At 40.2% G+C, this 14,460-nt stretch overlaps 1 protein-coding gene across 1 annotated transcript; it reads right to left on the bottom strand.

The window, feature by feature from the left end:
- Positions 1–8,148: 8,148 nt before the first annotated feature.
- MARCOL (MARCO like) lies at positions 8,149–14,374 on the bottom strand. The gene is made up of 3 exons (XM_070457993.1): positions 14,227–14,374; positions 9,381–10,231; positions 8,149–8,196 (listed from the first exon to the last, which is right to left on the bottom strand). The coding sequence occupies exons 1-3, from the start codon at positions 14,273–14,275 to the stop codon at positions 8,149–8,151; spliced, it is 948 nt and encodes a 315-aa protein (XP_070314094.1). The 5' UTR covers positions 14,276–14,374.
- Positions 14,375–14,460: the final 86 nt, after the last annotated feature.

The following is a 14,460-nucleotide window of genomic DNA, read 5'->3' as shown; positions in this document are numbered from 1 at the left end:
GTGCTGTGATTCATGGGGTCGCAAAGAGTCGGACACGACTGAGTGACTGAACTGAACTGAACTGACACATACACTAATATGGGAGGGATAATAATCCCAAATAAAAATAAATTTATGACAAAAAGGAAATAGCTTTGGACTGAAAAAGTTAAGAAAATGTATATTTTGTTTACCTTCTGGGGGCCAGGGAAGGGGTGATTTAAAAAAGAGAACCCAGAACTCCCCAGTGGTCCATTGGTTAAGATTTGATGTTTTTTCCTGCCAGAATCAATCCCTGGCCAGGGAACTAAGATCCCACAAGTTGCACACAGTGACCGAGAAACAACAAAACAGCCTCACTCTTGTGTTGAAACCATGTTTCTCATGCTCACTTTATATTTAAAGGACTACAAAAGCACAATGGTCTAAAAAATCACTTATGAAAATGCTCCTTTTGTTTGTATTTTTATGTATCTTGTAGGTTTCCTAACCTTGGAGAATTGGCCTTGTGCTGGAGAAGTCCTAGGCATCCCAGCAGCACCCACCAGGCTGCGTGCTCTAGGGCTTCCCTCTCTTGAGGGCGGGGTAGGCCTTCCGTTGCAGCAAGCTGACTGTGTGGGCGGTCTGTTGGTGGGGCTGGCCCCAGGCCCAGCCCTGCGCAGCAGCCGGGTCACAAGAGGGCCCTGGGACTAGGGCTGTCTTGGGGTCCTGAGGACTCCGGGACGGTTGCTCGCCTGCTGGTGGGTGAAGCCAGGTCCTGGGGTTAATGCTGGCTGATTGGCAGGCAGAGCTGAGTCCTAGAGTCTGGCTGCAGGACCCAGGGGTCCCAGAGCCAGTGTCAGTGCTGGGCTGGTTCCTGACACAGTTGGACTTGGGGTCTGGGGTATCCTGAAGCTTGTGTTGAACTGCAGTCGGGCAGGACCAGGACCCAGCTGCTTCCAGGGCAGGGTCTGACTTTCTGTGGGTAGGCCGGTCTGCAGGCTATGGGATTGTGCTGGTGTCTGCCCCCTAGAGGGTGAGACTGCTCCAGAGGCATGGGCCGGCTTCCTGGAGGGCAGGGCCAGGGCCCAGGGGATTCTGGGACTGCTCCTGCGCACTGATAAATAGATCTGAGTCTTGGCGCTTAGGTGGGCAGGGCGTGTGTGTCACAGGCTTTTGTGGGCTCCAAAGTATTTTCTGCTGTGGGTCTGCTGAAGGGTGGGACTGTATTCACATCCAGTTAGTTGCTTGGCCTAAAGCATCTCAGCGCTGGCGCCTGCAGGCTGTTGGGTGGGGCCAGGTCTTGGCACTAATAAGGTGAAGGGAGGATTCTGCCGTGGCTCCTACCAGCGCTGGAGCTCCCAAGAATGGCTGCTGCCACTGTATCCATCCCCAGGGTGAGCTGCAGCTCCCTACTCTCTCCGTCCGCCTCTCCGGGAGACTCTCCAAGACCAGCAGGTGGGTCCAGGCCAGGCTCCTGGTCAAGGGAGCCAAGTCACTACTTCCGCCCTGTGCCAGAGCCTGTGCAATTTTGTGTGCTCCCTTTTCCAGTGAAGTCTCTATACCTAATGGAGTACTACTCAGCCATTAAAAGAATATAATGTTGCCATTTGCAAGAACATGGGTGGACCTGGATGGTATTATGCTAAATGAAATGTCAGACAGAGGAAGTCAAATATTGTATGTATGATAGCACTTGTATGTGAAATCTGAAAGCTACAACAAACTAGTGTATATAGCAAGAAAAAAAAACCAGACTCACAGATATAGAGAACAAACTAATGGTTACCAGTGGGGAGAAAGAAGGGGACAAGATAGAGGTAGAAGATTAAGAGGTATTAATACAACTTATTATGTATAAAATAATCTACCTCCTATTAAAAAATACATGAAAAATTTTCTAAAAATCTGTAAGGATGTACTGTAAAACATAGGTAGTGCAGTAATTCTTTTATAATAAATGAAGTATAAACTTTAAAAATTGTGACACCATATTCACAGCTGTAACTTATATATCTTATATATCAACCACACTTCATTTAAGAAAAAAAAGTGTTCCAGAAAACAACAAAAAAAAGACACTTAAGGGACAGCTGGTTCTATTTCACAGATAAGGAAATTAAGACTCAGGGCAGTGAATTACCTGGTCAGCATCGTAAAGTCGGCTCAAATTTTTTTACATTTTCTCAAATAATTTATAATCACAATCTATTCATTAGAAAAATACCACACAAATCTCAAATGAGAAACATTCTACAAAATAGCTGACCAGTGCTATATAAGACTATCAAGACCTTCAAAATAAGGAAAGTCTAGAACCTTGGTAGTAAAAACAGTTGATAGATATGATGATCACCTGCGGAGCTTTATAAACAGCACCTGGTCTCCTTCTCAGATCGTGATTCAGGTGCTCTGCCTTAGACCTTGGGCGTTGATCTTTAAAAGTATCCAAGCTAAATATGTGGCTACAGTTGGGGGGAACAGAACGAGAGGTAGAAATATCTCTGGAACCCCATTCCAGCCATTTTTTACTACTGTAAACCAGAGGTTTTGTATTTAGTAGAAGCATAAACTTTTCTGCACCTTGCTTTATTTACTTTACCAGATAAGCTGGGCTTTTTCAATGCAAAAAAAAAAATTATTCTTTGGAAATATTAACAAGATGCCTTTAGTGCTACGTGTTAGTTTAAGCATCCATATTAATAGAAATCTCTCATTTCAGTCATGCTCAGAAAGATTTAATTTTTCCTTTGCCTGTTGGAAGAAATCTTGATTCCAGCTTGTGCTTCATTCAGCCCAGTGTTTCTCATGATGTACTCTGCATATAAGTTAAATAAGCAGGGTGACAATATACAGCCTTGACATACACCTTTCTCAATTTGGGAAATTAAGATTGCTGGGAGAAATTTCAGTAACCTCAGATATGCAGGATGACACCACCCTTTTGGCAGAAAATGAAGAACTACAGAGCCTCTTGATGAAAGTGAAAGAGGAGAGTGAAAAAGTTGGCTTAAAACTCAACATTCAGAAAACTAAGATCATGGCATCTGGTTCCATCACTTCATGGCAAATAGATGGGGAAATAGTGGGAACAGTGCAGACTTTATTTTGGGGGGCTCCAAAATCACTGCAGATGGTGACTGCAGCCATGAAATTAAAATCCTTGGAAGAAAAGTTATGACCAACCTAGACAGCATATTAAAAAGCAGAGACATTACTTTGCCAACAAGTGTTGGTCTGGTCAAAGCTATGGTTTTTCCAGTGGTCATGCATGTATGTGAAAGGTGGACTATGAAGAAAGCTGAGTGCTGAAGTATTGATGCTTTTGAACTGTGGTGTTGGAGAAGACTCTTGAGAGTCCCTTGGACTGCAAGGAGATCCAACCAGTCAATCCTAAAGGAGATCAGTCCTGGGTGTTCATTGGAAGGACTGATGCTGAAGTTGAAACTCCAATCCTTTGGCCACCTGATTTGAAGAGCTGATGCTCTTCCCACCTGATGCTGGGAAAGATTGAAGGCAGGAGGAGAAGGGGATGACAGAGGATGAGATGGCTGGATGGCATCACTGACTCAATGGACATGAGTTTAACTAAACTCCAGGAATTAGTGATGGACAGGGAGGCCTGGCATGCTGCAGTCCGTGGGGTCACAAAGAGTCAGACATGACTGAGCGACTGAACTGACTGATGGTAGGAGAATAGATTTCAAGAAGTTCTTAACTCCAGTGTTGCAGAAGGACTAAGAAAGTTCACAGCTCCTGATTTGTAAGTAATTCATGGATTCTGATAGTGGGAAGATCTCTGTGGTTAGGACAGAAAAAGTTAGAGGAGTCCAGGAGTCCAGGCAGACAATGACTTTGAACAGACAGGAGCCAGGGACTTGCTAGTCTCACGAGCTACTAAGGATTAAGGGTATTGATGATAAGGAAAAGAATGTGCAGTGTTTTTAGAAAAGGATTTCTAAACTCTTTGAAATGATCAAAAGTGGCTGTAGTCAAACTAGCTATTAGGACAATGATTATCCTGTGGATCAGGGGTAGAATATGAAGGTTGTCCTAAATATTAGGGACTCAAGGGTTGTAAGCTAGGATAGCAGTAGTACATCATAAAATGCATATTTCAAGCAGGTCACTCTTGCTACTCTATGACGGAAAGTAAAAGGACACAAACCATTTAAGGAGATCTTGCAGTGTTTCAGGAGGAAGACAGTGAATAGTAGCTTGCACTAATATACAGGCAATTGAGAGAAGTGAACAGCACCTGTTTCACTGGTCTTCTGCATTGATTGTTCAATGATTCATTCATTAAAACAAATTTCCTAAGTCTCTTCTGCATACAAAAAAAGTCTAAAAATTTCTCCCTCAAGATGCTCACTGTATATTTGAAAGATTGCATTAATGTCTTATCATATGATTATTAAATGCCTCTTTAATATTACAGACTAATTACTGTGAGCATACTCAGTTGTAGCTTCTGCCACAGAACATTTTCCTGGGATAATTGTGATAGTAAAAATACAGAAATAATTTATTTATGCGTGTGTGCAAAACAAATCTGGGTAGATATAGAACTTCATTACATCTTTTATCCTTAAGTATTTAAGAAAAAGTTACAAGTTCTGTCTATGCAGTGGCATCATTGTGTCTGAATTCTGAGGTCTGTGTTCAGTATGAATTGGTTTGTTTGTGAGGCACAGGCAAATAAAACTAAACTAACTTATTTAACCTTAATGGTAATTAAGTCCTGAGGTATTTTCCAGCATTAAATTCTACTCTGTATATAAGTGTATATTAATTTAAAAATAATTTATTTAGTTCCACAATATGAGGCATTTTGCTCCGGGCTCAGTCATCCCCTCTGTTTAATTTTTAATTAAACAGAATCACAAGGAAACATCCTGGAGCACTAGGAAAAGTCCAAGATAACAGTTTGCTTAGATTCTACCCATTTGAATTTGGGATTGAGTTTCTAGTTGAATGATGTATGAGGGGATTCCACAGTTGATCTCTGAGGTTTGTTCATTGCCAATTAGATATGCAGAATTGAATGCCCTTGGTATACCTCTTAATGACTCGCATATCCCTCAGTGATAGCTTTCTGCATCTTTTTTTCCCCCCCTCACTTTCCCAGACCGTGACACATTATGTTTTTCTCTCCTTAGATTTAACCACTTATCATGTCTGATACCACAGCTTCCCTCTACATTTTCATCTGGACCATGTGCCTTATTCCATTGTCTGTATCCTGCTATGTTTGTTGGGTTCTACCCATGTTTTCCAAACATAGATTGCCGTCTGAACCCCTTACTGTTGAATAGGGCTCCTGTGGATATAAAAGGACCTGTAGTTATCACTGACCTATAGAGCTAGTGCAAGCTCTCTGACTTCATTTTCATTAAACCATTATTATCACCAGCTCTGATCCCAACATCATGTTGGATCTTGTTCCCTTTCTTGGGCCCCATCTTGCTAACCAATATGATTAACATCCTGATGAGATTCCTTCTAAGCATCCTGTTTTAGGACGATGCCAGCCGTCAAACACAACTTCAGATAATACAGTAAGTTTCTATGTTTCAGGTCTGTAGATCAGTGGTTTTAAACTCTAGTTGTGCTCACATATCCCTTTAAGAATCTAATGTGGGGATTCCCTGGCAGTCCAGTGGTTAGGACTAAGCACTTCCACTGCCCCAGGTCCAGGTTTGATTCCTGGTCATTGGGGAACTAAGATCCCAGAAGCCACAAGGAGTGGCAAAAAAAGAAATAAATAAATAAAAATTAACAAAAGATTTGGATACTCTCTTAAGAAAAAAGTTTCCAGAGAATTTATTTTGCATATTATTTCCATAGACCCTCTGAAGCCAATCATTGCATCCTTAAGAAATCTTGAATCAGTTTTATATCAAGTATCCAGAGACCACCTTCGTTAGAAATACCTGGAATGTGGTTTCAAGCTCTACTTTCTTGAGCTCTAGCAGAGACCTACAGCACCACTATTTCTCAACTGGGGAATCTTTATTTTTTACATGCGATCCTGAGATTTTTATATTAATTAGGATTTCCAAATTGCTGCTCAAGTTGCTGGTCCTAAAGCCTTAGCCATTTTGGCACTTTGGGAACAGGTGGGTCATAGATGCAAGGTTTGGGAAAGTCTAGAAAATAAACAATCCCAGAAATTGGAAGCGTCTCTGGAACCGACTTTATTTGCAGTGGAAAAATCTAGAGAATAGTGTAAGATCCATTGTATCTATAAGACTCCTGCTGGCCTCAGTAGAACTCCCAGGGAAATCCATTGTTTAAAGAGAATTGAAAGTGGATTCTGAGGTTCCAGGTTGTTGGTTGTAACAAATGCTTAACATTTCCCCTCATGGTTCAGACTCAGTTTTCCATTACTCAACCTGAAAACAAGATAATGAGAGCAATCAAGGACCAGGTAATTGTGGCATGACCATAAAGAGACAAATGGGAAAGGCAGGCCTAGCTGTGGCTAGCCTGTTTCTCATGGAGTACTCAGAATTTGTATACTCTGTGGCAGTCTTTTCCTGTCCCTGGGCCAGGTTCCTTATCTATAAAATGAGAAGCTGTCCAGTCTGCCTTCCAACTTATATTTTATAGCTGTAGAGGACACTTACCTTTAATATTTACATTAACATTAACCTTAATAAATTCTGGAACTGTCCAAAACAGAAGAAGTGTGATTTTTACTTTATTCCTTTCATTCAGAGATGTATTCATTAATTTTGAAAGCTGAACTATCTCTTAGCCACACATTGCAATTTTAAATGGCTTTGTCATCTTATTTCTCATAGATAAGAGTGTAACTCTTAAAATTTGGCTTGGCTTACCAAATCCAAAATTTAATATTATTTAAATTTAAAGTATATTTTAGTAGTCAACACTTAGTAATCCATGAGATTCATAATCCTTCTTTGCCTCCTAATATATTTTGTCTGCTGCCTTTCCTTGCAAAAATGAAGGCTCCATGGAAGCAAGAGATTCTGTATTTTGCTCACCATCTTAGTGCTTCAAACAATGCCTGGTACATAGCAGATGTTTAATGAATATTTGGTAAGTGAATGACTCAGTAATAAGCTTCCACCTATTTAAAAAGCTGAATGTATCACATTCTGTCAGGAAATGACTGACTTTACTGTTCAAGTGTCCTTTTAGGTTTCCTTTGGACAAACATCCAAAGTATTATTGAGAGATAACTATGGAGATGTAATGAAAAATATTCATTTAGTCCCTTTGGATCAGAATAGTACTTCCTAATACAAACAAACCTAAAGTCCTCTTACCTTTTTGCTTCATTGAATGCACAGCGGTTGCCATAAGTTTTTCCATCAGAACCACAGACTGGTTCATATTTAGATTGACATTTTGTTTTTCCGGTTGGGTTCTTGTTGGTAGTACGGCCAGTCTTCAGTAATATGAAACACCATTAGGTAAATATAGAATACTCTAATTATGTTATTGCAATAAAACATGTATTTATTACTCATTAACTACTGATTAAGCATTGTACTAAATCAATTATTTTGTTGACCCTTTACATTTTAATGTAATCCGTGCAACAGTATGAGAGAAGAGTTCATTTTTTTCCAGGCGGACAGTGCATTTAAGTGACACGCACAAAATCATGTATGAACTAACTACCCAATCTGGGATTGAAACTGAGTCATCTGATTCCAGAACCTCTGCTCTTACTATGTATCTCAGACTGCCTCACTCCAATGCTTTGTACACAAACTGGCAAATACAAAACACACATGGTCATTACTTATTGAACCTTTCTTTTTTCTTGTTTCATAAAAGAAAATGAGTCAGGAGGTGGGATTATGAGGGTTCAGTTAGCTATAATCGTACCTGAAGCATATCTCAGAATCAAGTTATAGCATGGCAGAAGGCTGTGAACATAAAGAAGCTTTGACTAGCAAATGAGAGCAGAGGCACTAAATGGAATGGTGAGTACCTCCAGTAGGGAGCTTAGACTTTCTAGAGCCAAGGAAGTTGACAGATAACTCTAAACCACTGGAAATGACAGAGGTTTGCTCCTCATTTTATATACATCTATTTTCATTCACATCTACTCTGTGCATTGGACAGGGCTATCTCCCCCATTTTAGAAAAGAATATAAAATTGAGAAAGATTAAGTGATGATTTAAACATTCAGAAACCTTCAGGTGATGGCGTTAAGGTCTGGACAGCAGGGATGTCCCTGGGAGATTAACTACTACATGCTAGAAGAGGCATAAGGGCAAGGCGCATTAGGCTGCCTCTACTTGAAAGGATATTAATGAATGACACGTTATGAGGTAAAAAATGAAGTCTCCATTAAGATAACAAGGTGGAGGAAGTGTTCTAGAAAACTGTTTTGAATCTACTAAGTGGAGTGTCCAAAGCCATTGCTGAATGCAATTAGAAAGCTGGATGTTGGGAAAGAGACTGGCGAGGAAAGGCAAAGCATAGCAGGACTTAGAAGGGAATACGGGAGTCATGGATATGTACCTGTTTGCAATGATGCCTCTCAAATACAAGCCACTTCCTCATCTGACAAATAGTTCAAGAGAAATTATTATATGCCTATCTTGTTTTAGGGTCTGGGAATACAAGTTTGAAAAGAAATGGCACTTTGTCTGGAAATTCTCTGGCAGTCTAGTGGTCAGGACTCCGGGCTTCCACTGAAAGGGGCATGGGTTTGATCCCTGGTTGGGTAACTAAAATCCTGCAAGCCACATGACCAAATAAATAAATAAATGAAATTAAAATGGCACTTTCTTTAAGAAGTTAATGTTCTAACTGAATAACAGTCAACTGTAAACAACAATGTCCATTCTATGGTAGAAGATACCATTAGTATCAAGAATACATTCTTGGAAAACTACAGGATTCGGTACAATGTGGCTGGTGTGTGAGCAAGAGTGACGTGAAGTATCCAATCATGTTTAATCTTAGGCTTGAGGTCGGTCTAATCATGACAAAATCTTATGTGCCATGCTCAGGCGTTTGGGTTTTATTGTCTAGGTAGTGTGGTTTCACTGAAGAATTTTTAGTAGGGAAGTGATAGACTTGTGACTCAGAAATATCATTTAAGTGGTTTGTATATTATGGGTGGGATGAAAATAGACATGAAAGTTAATTCTGGTGGGGATGGGGACTCAGTTATTGAGTGTCTGCGTTAGTCCAATTATAGGTGGAAAGGCTTAAGTGGAAAACAGTAGAAGACAATGAGACAGAATGGAAGAGCACGACACTCCTAATGATTATAAGTATATAGGAAAGTAACCACCTCCAGTTCCCTCTCATTTTGTTAAAGCAATGTTGTCACCAACTGTTTGTCATTAGTACAGTGTATTCTTTTAACTAGAAAATAGAATAACTGAAATAAGTTGACTGAGGAAAAAAAAAAGAAATTAACACTAACCTGAATCTCCATTGTATTGTCATTCAAAGTGTTGACTCCAGTTTTTCTTTCTTCTTGATTATAAAAAGACTTTGATTTTCTCTGTTGCCTAGACAATCCTGTCTTTCCTTTTTGGCTAGATGACCCTGGCTTCCCTTGATGGCTAGACGACCCTGGCTCCCCTTGCTGGCTAGACGACCCTGGCTCCTCTTGCTGGCTAGACGACCCTGGCTCCCCTGGCTGGCTAGACGACCCTGGCTTCCCTGGCTTCCCTGGCTGGCTAGACGACCCTGGCTTCCCTGGCTGGCTAGACGACCCTGGCTTCCCTGGCTGGCTAGACGACCCTGGCTTCCCTGGCTGGCTAGACGACCCTGGCTCTCCTTGCTGGCTAGACGACCCTGGCTTCCCTGGCTGGCTAGACGACCCTGGCTTCCCTGGCTGGCTAGACGACCCTGGCTCTCCTTGCTGGCTAGACGACCCTGGCTTCCCTGGCTGGCTAGATGACCCTGGCTTCCCTTGCTGGCTAAACGATCCTGGTTTTCCTTGCTCATTAGAAGCTTCTGGATTCCCTTTTTGGTTCGATAGTCCTGAATTCCCTTGCAGACTCCCAGGCTGATTGAAAACTCCTGGCCTCCCTTTCTGTTTAAAATTTTCTGGTTTTCCTGGCTGATTAGAATACCCTGGTTGTCCTTGCAGAATGAGTGGCCCTGGTTTTCCTTGGGTGTTGCTTCTTGTTTCCCTTTTAGGTTCTTTTTGTCCTCCTTGCTGATTAGCTTCATTTTCTCTCTCTAGAATAAGTGCAGGTTCTAGACTGTCTCCTACTTTAAAAACACTTGTCTTCAAAGGCTGGGTTGAAGATACTGGAATGATAACTATAAGCACAAAAACAAAATTATTTATCTTTAGGAATATAAAATCAACAGTATTCATCCCAAGATATAGCATGTATTTAATGCCTCTTTGATCTTTTAAAACCAAACCCCAAGCTGGAGTCTTCCCACTATGTCTCATAACTTGATTTTTTGAGTCCTCCTTTTTTTTCTTGACTGTATTACATGGTTTCCAAAAATAATGGTGTCAAGTCATCTTTCCCCTTTTCGAAATCAGAGTCTGAATTATTTGAACTGGGCCTTCACATTATCCCTAGCTTCCCTGGTGGCTCAGATGATTAACCTGCCTGTAATGCGGGAGACCCTGGTTCAATCCCTGGGTTGAGAAAATCCCTGGAAAATGGAATGGCAGTCCACTCCAGTATTCTCACCGTGAGAATCCCATGGACAGAGGAGCCTGGTGGGCCACAGTCCATGGGATCACAAAGAGTCGGACACAACTGAGCGACTAACACTTTTCAGATTACCCTAAAGTCCTGATTTAATGGATTACTAATTAATCAAATGCTTCCCTGGTGGCTAAGCTGGTAAAGAATCCACCTGCAATGTGGGAGACCTGGGTTCTATCCCTGGGTTGGGAGGATCCCCTGGAGAATGGAAAGGCTACCCACTACAGTATTCTGGCCTGGAAAATTCCAAGAGGGGTCACAAAGAGACAGACACAACTGAGTGACTTTCACTTTCAGTTAATCAGACAGCCTCTACTTAATGCCTGTTGTAAGGATGTGAGAGTTGGACTATAAAGAAAACTGAGTGCCGAAGAATTGATGCTTTTGAACTGTGGTGTTGGAGAAGACTCTTCAGAGTCCCTTGGACTACAAGGAGATCCAATCAGTCCATCCTGTTCATTGGAAGGACTGATGTTGAAGCTGAAACTCCAATACTTTGGCCACCTGATGCAAAGAACTGACTCATTGGAAAAGACCCTGATGCTGGGAAAGATTGAGGGCGGGAGGAGAAGGGGACGACAGAGGATAAGATGGTTGGATGGCATCACCGACTCAATGGACATAGGTTTGGGTGGACTCCGAGAGTTGGTGGTGGACAGGGAGACCTGGCATGCTGTGGTTCATGGGGTCGCAAAGAGTCAGACATGACTGAGCAACTGAACTGAAAGCTTTCAGCACATCACGGAATACACATACTCAACCTCACTGTACAGAAGATGCCATCATTAACTTTACAGACAAAAGCTATCAGGCATGAGCCCTCTTTCCACATCCTTTCTCCCATCTCCATACTTGTTTTCTGTAGTCATCTTCTTTCCCCCTAGTCACTGTCTCAAAGGCAGTCATTTCCCTTCTTAAGAGAACTTCCAAACCTTTGGAAAGTATACCAGGATTTCACTTGCATTTGCAATTGGTCCTGCTTTATATTTCCATGAATATACACACTTCCATAAGTGTGTCTTTAGATTTAGCTACAAGTCAAATGCCTCATAAATTGTTTTTTATTGAGTATGCTGTGGTATTCTACATTGATAGTGGTTAAGGTCCTAACCTGGGCGTAGGAGTTTAGCAGTTAGTAACATGGTTTATTCAACTGTGGTATAGCCTGAGGTGAGGTCTGTGGGTATAATCTAGCTGTTCACTCAATGTACCAAAAAATATATTGAGAGTCCATTACTATGCCAAAACTATAGTAAAATCTAGAGATAACAACTCTGAACAATGCATGTATGATTCTGCCCTCAAGAGGCTGACAGGGGTCTGTGTAATAGTGGGTACAACTAAGCAAATAGGAATTTATAGTAGAATGATCAGTGGTATTATGTAAGAAGTAAATTAGACAATAGACCGAGAGGAAGATAGCAAGGAGTAGAGCATCATATCTCTTTCCTGAAGGAGGTGACATATAAGAAATACAGGCCATAGCCTGAAAAATGGATAAGAAGAGAAATATTTTTGACAGATGAGTTTATGCATGAATTCTAAGAAATGTTCATTAACAGCACTAACTTCAAGTAAAAATCAATGAGAATAGAGATGTGGATGAAATGGAAAAAATTAATTGGTCAATCTGGGGTTTTTTTGTTAATTATGTTTAGTTTTTTAAATAGGTCATACGAGTAAATTGCATCAAATTCTAAAAATACAAAAGTGTAAACAGTTTAGAGTAACTTTTCCTTCCTTTCTTGTTCCAATCCCCTCATATCCTTACCTAGGACACAATTACATTTCCCAGGGTTTTCTGTATCATTCCAGAGATACCTTGTGTGTTTACAATCATATTTGAATATATTTTCCCACAAAATTGGTAGCATACCATATATGCTGTTCTACTCATTTTCTCCCTGACACTACAGTGAGGCAATCTCTAGATCAGTGCTTGCAGAGCAACTTCTTTATTTTCCTTGGTGGCTGCATACCATCTCATTGGTCACATTTACCATAATTTATTTAACCAGTCTTTTAGCAATGAGTAGTTGGTTTATTTTCCTCTCTTAATATTACAAACAATGATTTTATGAAAACCCTCATATTTATTTATCCTATATCATTTCTCACATGGATAATATAAATTTGTAGAATAGAAACTAGGAGTGGGATTTTTAGTTAAAAAGATAACTAAGATATAAGAATGTGTTTTATCCATCTATTTATTTAAGCTAAAATTGTGTAAAATAAGTATTTTTAGTTTTGGTTTTGTAGTTTTCTCTTCTGGTTTACCCAAATTCGAAATATGTGATTGGCACAGCTTTATATTTGTACTAGGCATTCCTGAGTCCTCTCTCTCCTTCACCCTCCAAATCCATGTAGTCACCATGTTTGATACTAATATATGTTCTTTCACTAACAAATGACTATTGAATACACACTAAATGTCATTCAGCGAGACGCTGAATTACACAGGAGATACGGTACCTGTCATTGTGAAACATACCTGTTCTAGTGACCAGTGGCAGCTGTATGCTTTATTTCTTCTGAAATGTATACTCTTTTCTCCTCCCTTCTCCCATTCCATCACTTCACTCTCTATTCTTATTTCTTGACTCTACTACTTCAGCAGATCCCTAAATGTCACTTCTGTACAACTTTTCTCACATGTAATTCATTTTCAGTATCACTGTAGACTGATATTCCAGAACAGAATGGGTCTGATTACCCCTGTACTCAACAGTCTGAAATAAGTGCAGTGTTTTCAATGAGAAGAGAATCATTATTTCTGTGTTCCCATTCTAAGCAGCTGAAGGTCATAGTCACTTTACTTCCATTATTTCATTTTACTAGATGTAGGGGGAAAATGGTCAAGTAGGAGGTCATAATTTGGAGATATTAGTACAGTGGAATTGGTTTCATTTATCATACTTTTATTATCTCAAGAAATGTATTATCTGTATCATTTATTATCTTGACAAATGTATTGCTAGCTAGGAATTTACACCTCTGAAAACAGACAACCTCAACACATTGAGGTAAGGAATAGAGAGAAGCATGTTGAAGGAGAGTTGCTTGTGAAGATCTCAAGTAATGATAGCTAATGTTATCATGATTCCTGTGATAACCTGTATAAATGTGTAATTATTTCCATTTTTGCAAATGAGAAAGCTGAGGCTTGAAAAAGTTAAATTGCCTTTAAAAGTTAAGGTGCATAAATAGAAAATTGAACTGCCAAGGATTTGAACCCATTTCTAGTTGACCACACTGCCCTGGATCATCACACAAAGCTGTATCCTTTGTGGAATGTGAACTTGAATATACACAAATTCTCATGATCCTGTCACACTGAGTTTTCTTTCCAGCCTAATGTCTTGCTTTTCTCTTTAAGCCACACCAACCTACTGTTGTCTTACCTGGTCACTATCTTTGTGCCTTTGGTCTATATTTAAGTTGCTTGCTTGTAATTACCTTCTTTCATTCCTCTGACAAAGATTTCCTGTTTTAAGGTTTCTGACAAAACATTACTAAATCACTCAACATTTCTAATTCTTTACATTTAGAGTTGGAAAGAAAGCCATTGAATGTAACTTTTCTTACCTGAGAACATGGCCAAGAACATGAAGGGGAGGAAAATGAAAGCCTCCATGTTAGAACCAGTTGGTTGCTGGATGTTCAGTAGATACTTTCTGAATAAACCATGCTGATTGCCACCATGTTATATATTTGGAAAATTCTCCACCCTTGTTGCTAAACACAGTCGCTGTGTTTAAAAAAAAAATTACAGTAATTTTTGAAACCTGAAAGGTGTTCCTTCTTAAGTAGATTATCATG

The sequence above is a fragment of the Odocoileus virginianus genome, chromosome 3 (genome assembly GCF_023699985.2).
Source record: "Odocoileus virginianus isolate 20LAN1187 ecotype Illinois chromosome 3, Ovbor_1.2, whole genome shotgun sequence".
Taxonomy (NCBI): Eukaryota; Metazoa; Chordata; class Mammalia; order Artiodactyla; family Cervidae; genus Odocoileus; species Odocoileus virginianus.
This window is presented reverse-complemented; position numbering and strand designations above follow the sequence as displayed.

Excerpts from the sequence above, each read along its gene's own strand:
- MARCOL (XM_070457993.1), bottom strand. The coding sequence starts at position 14,275 with ATGGAGGCTTTCATTTTCCTCCCCTTCATGTTCTTGGCCATGTTCTCA. Across the intron at positions 10,232-14,226 it reads GTTCTTGGCCATGTTCTCAG|TTATCATTCCAGTATCTTCA; the intron begins GTAAGAAAAGTT and ends TTGTGCTTATAG. Across the intron at positions 8,197-9,380 it reads ACAATACAATGGAGATTCAG|CATGTAGTAGTTAATCTCCC; the intron begins GTTAGTGTTAAT and ends TGCCTCTTCTAG.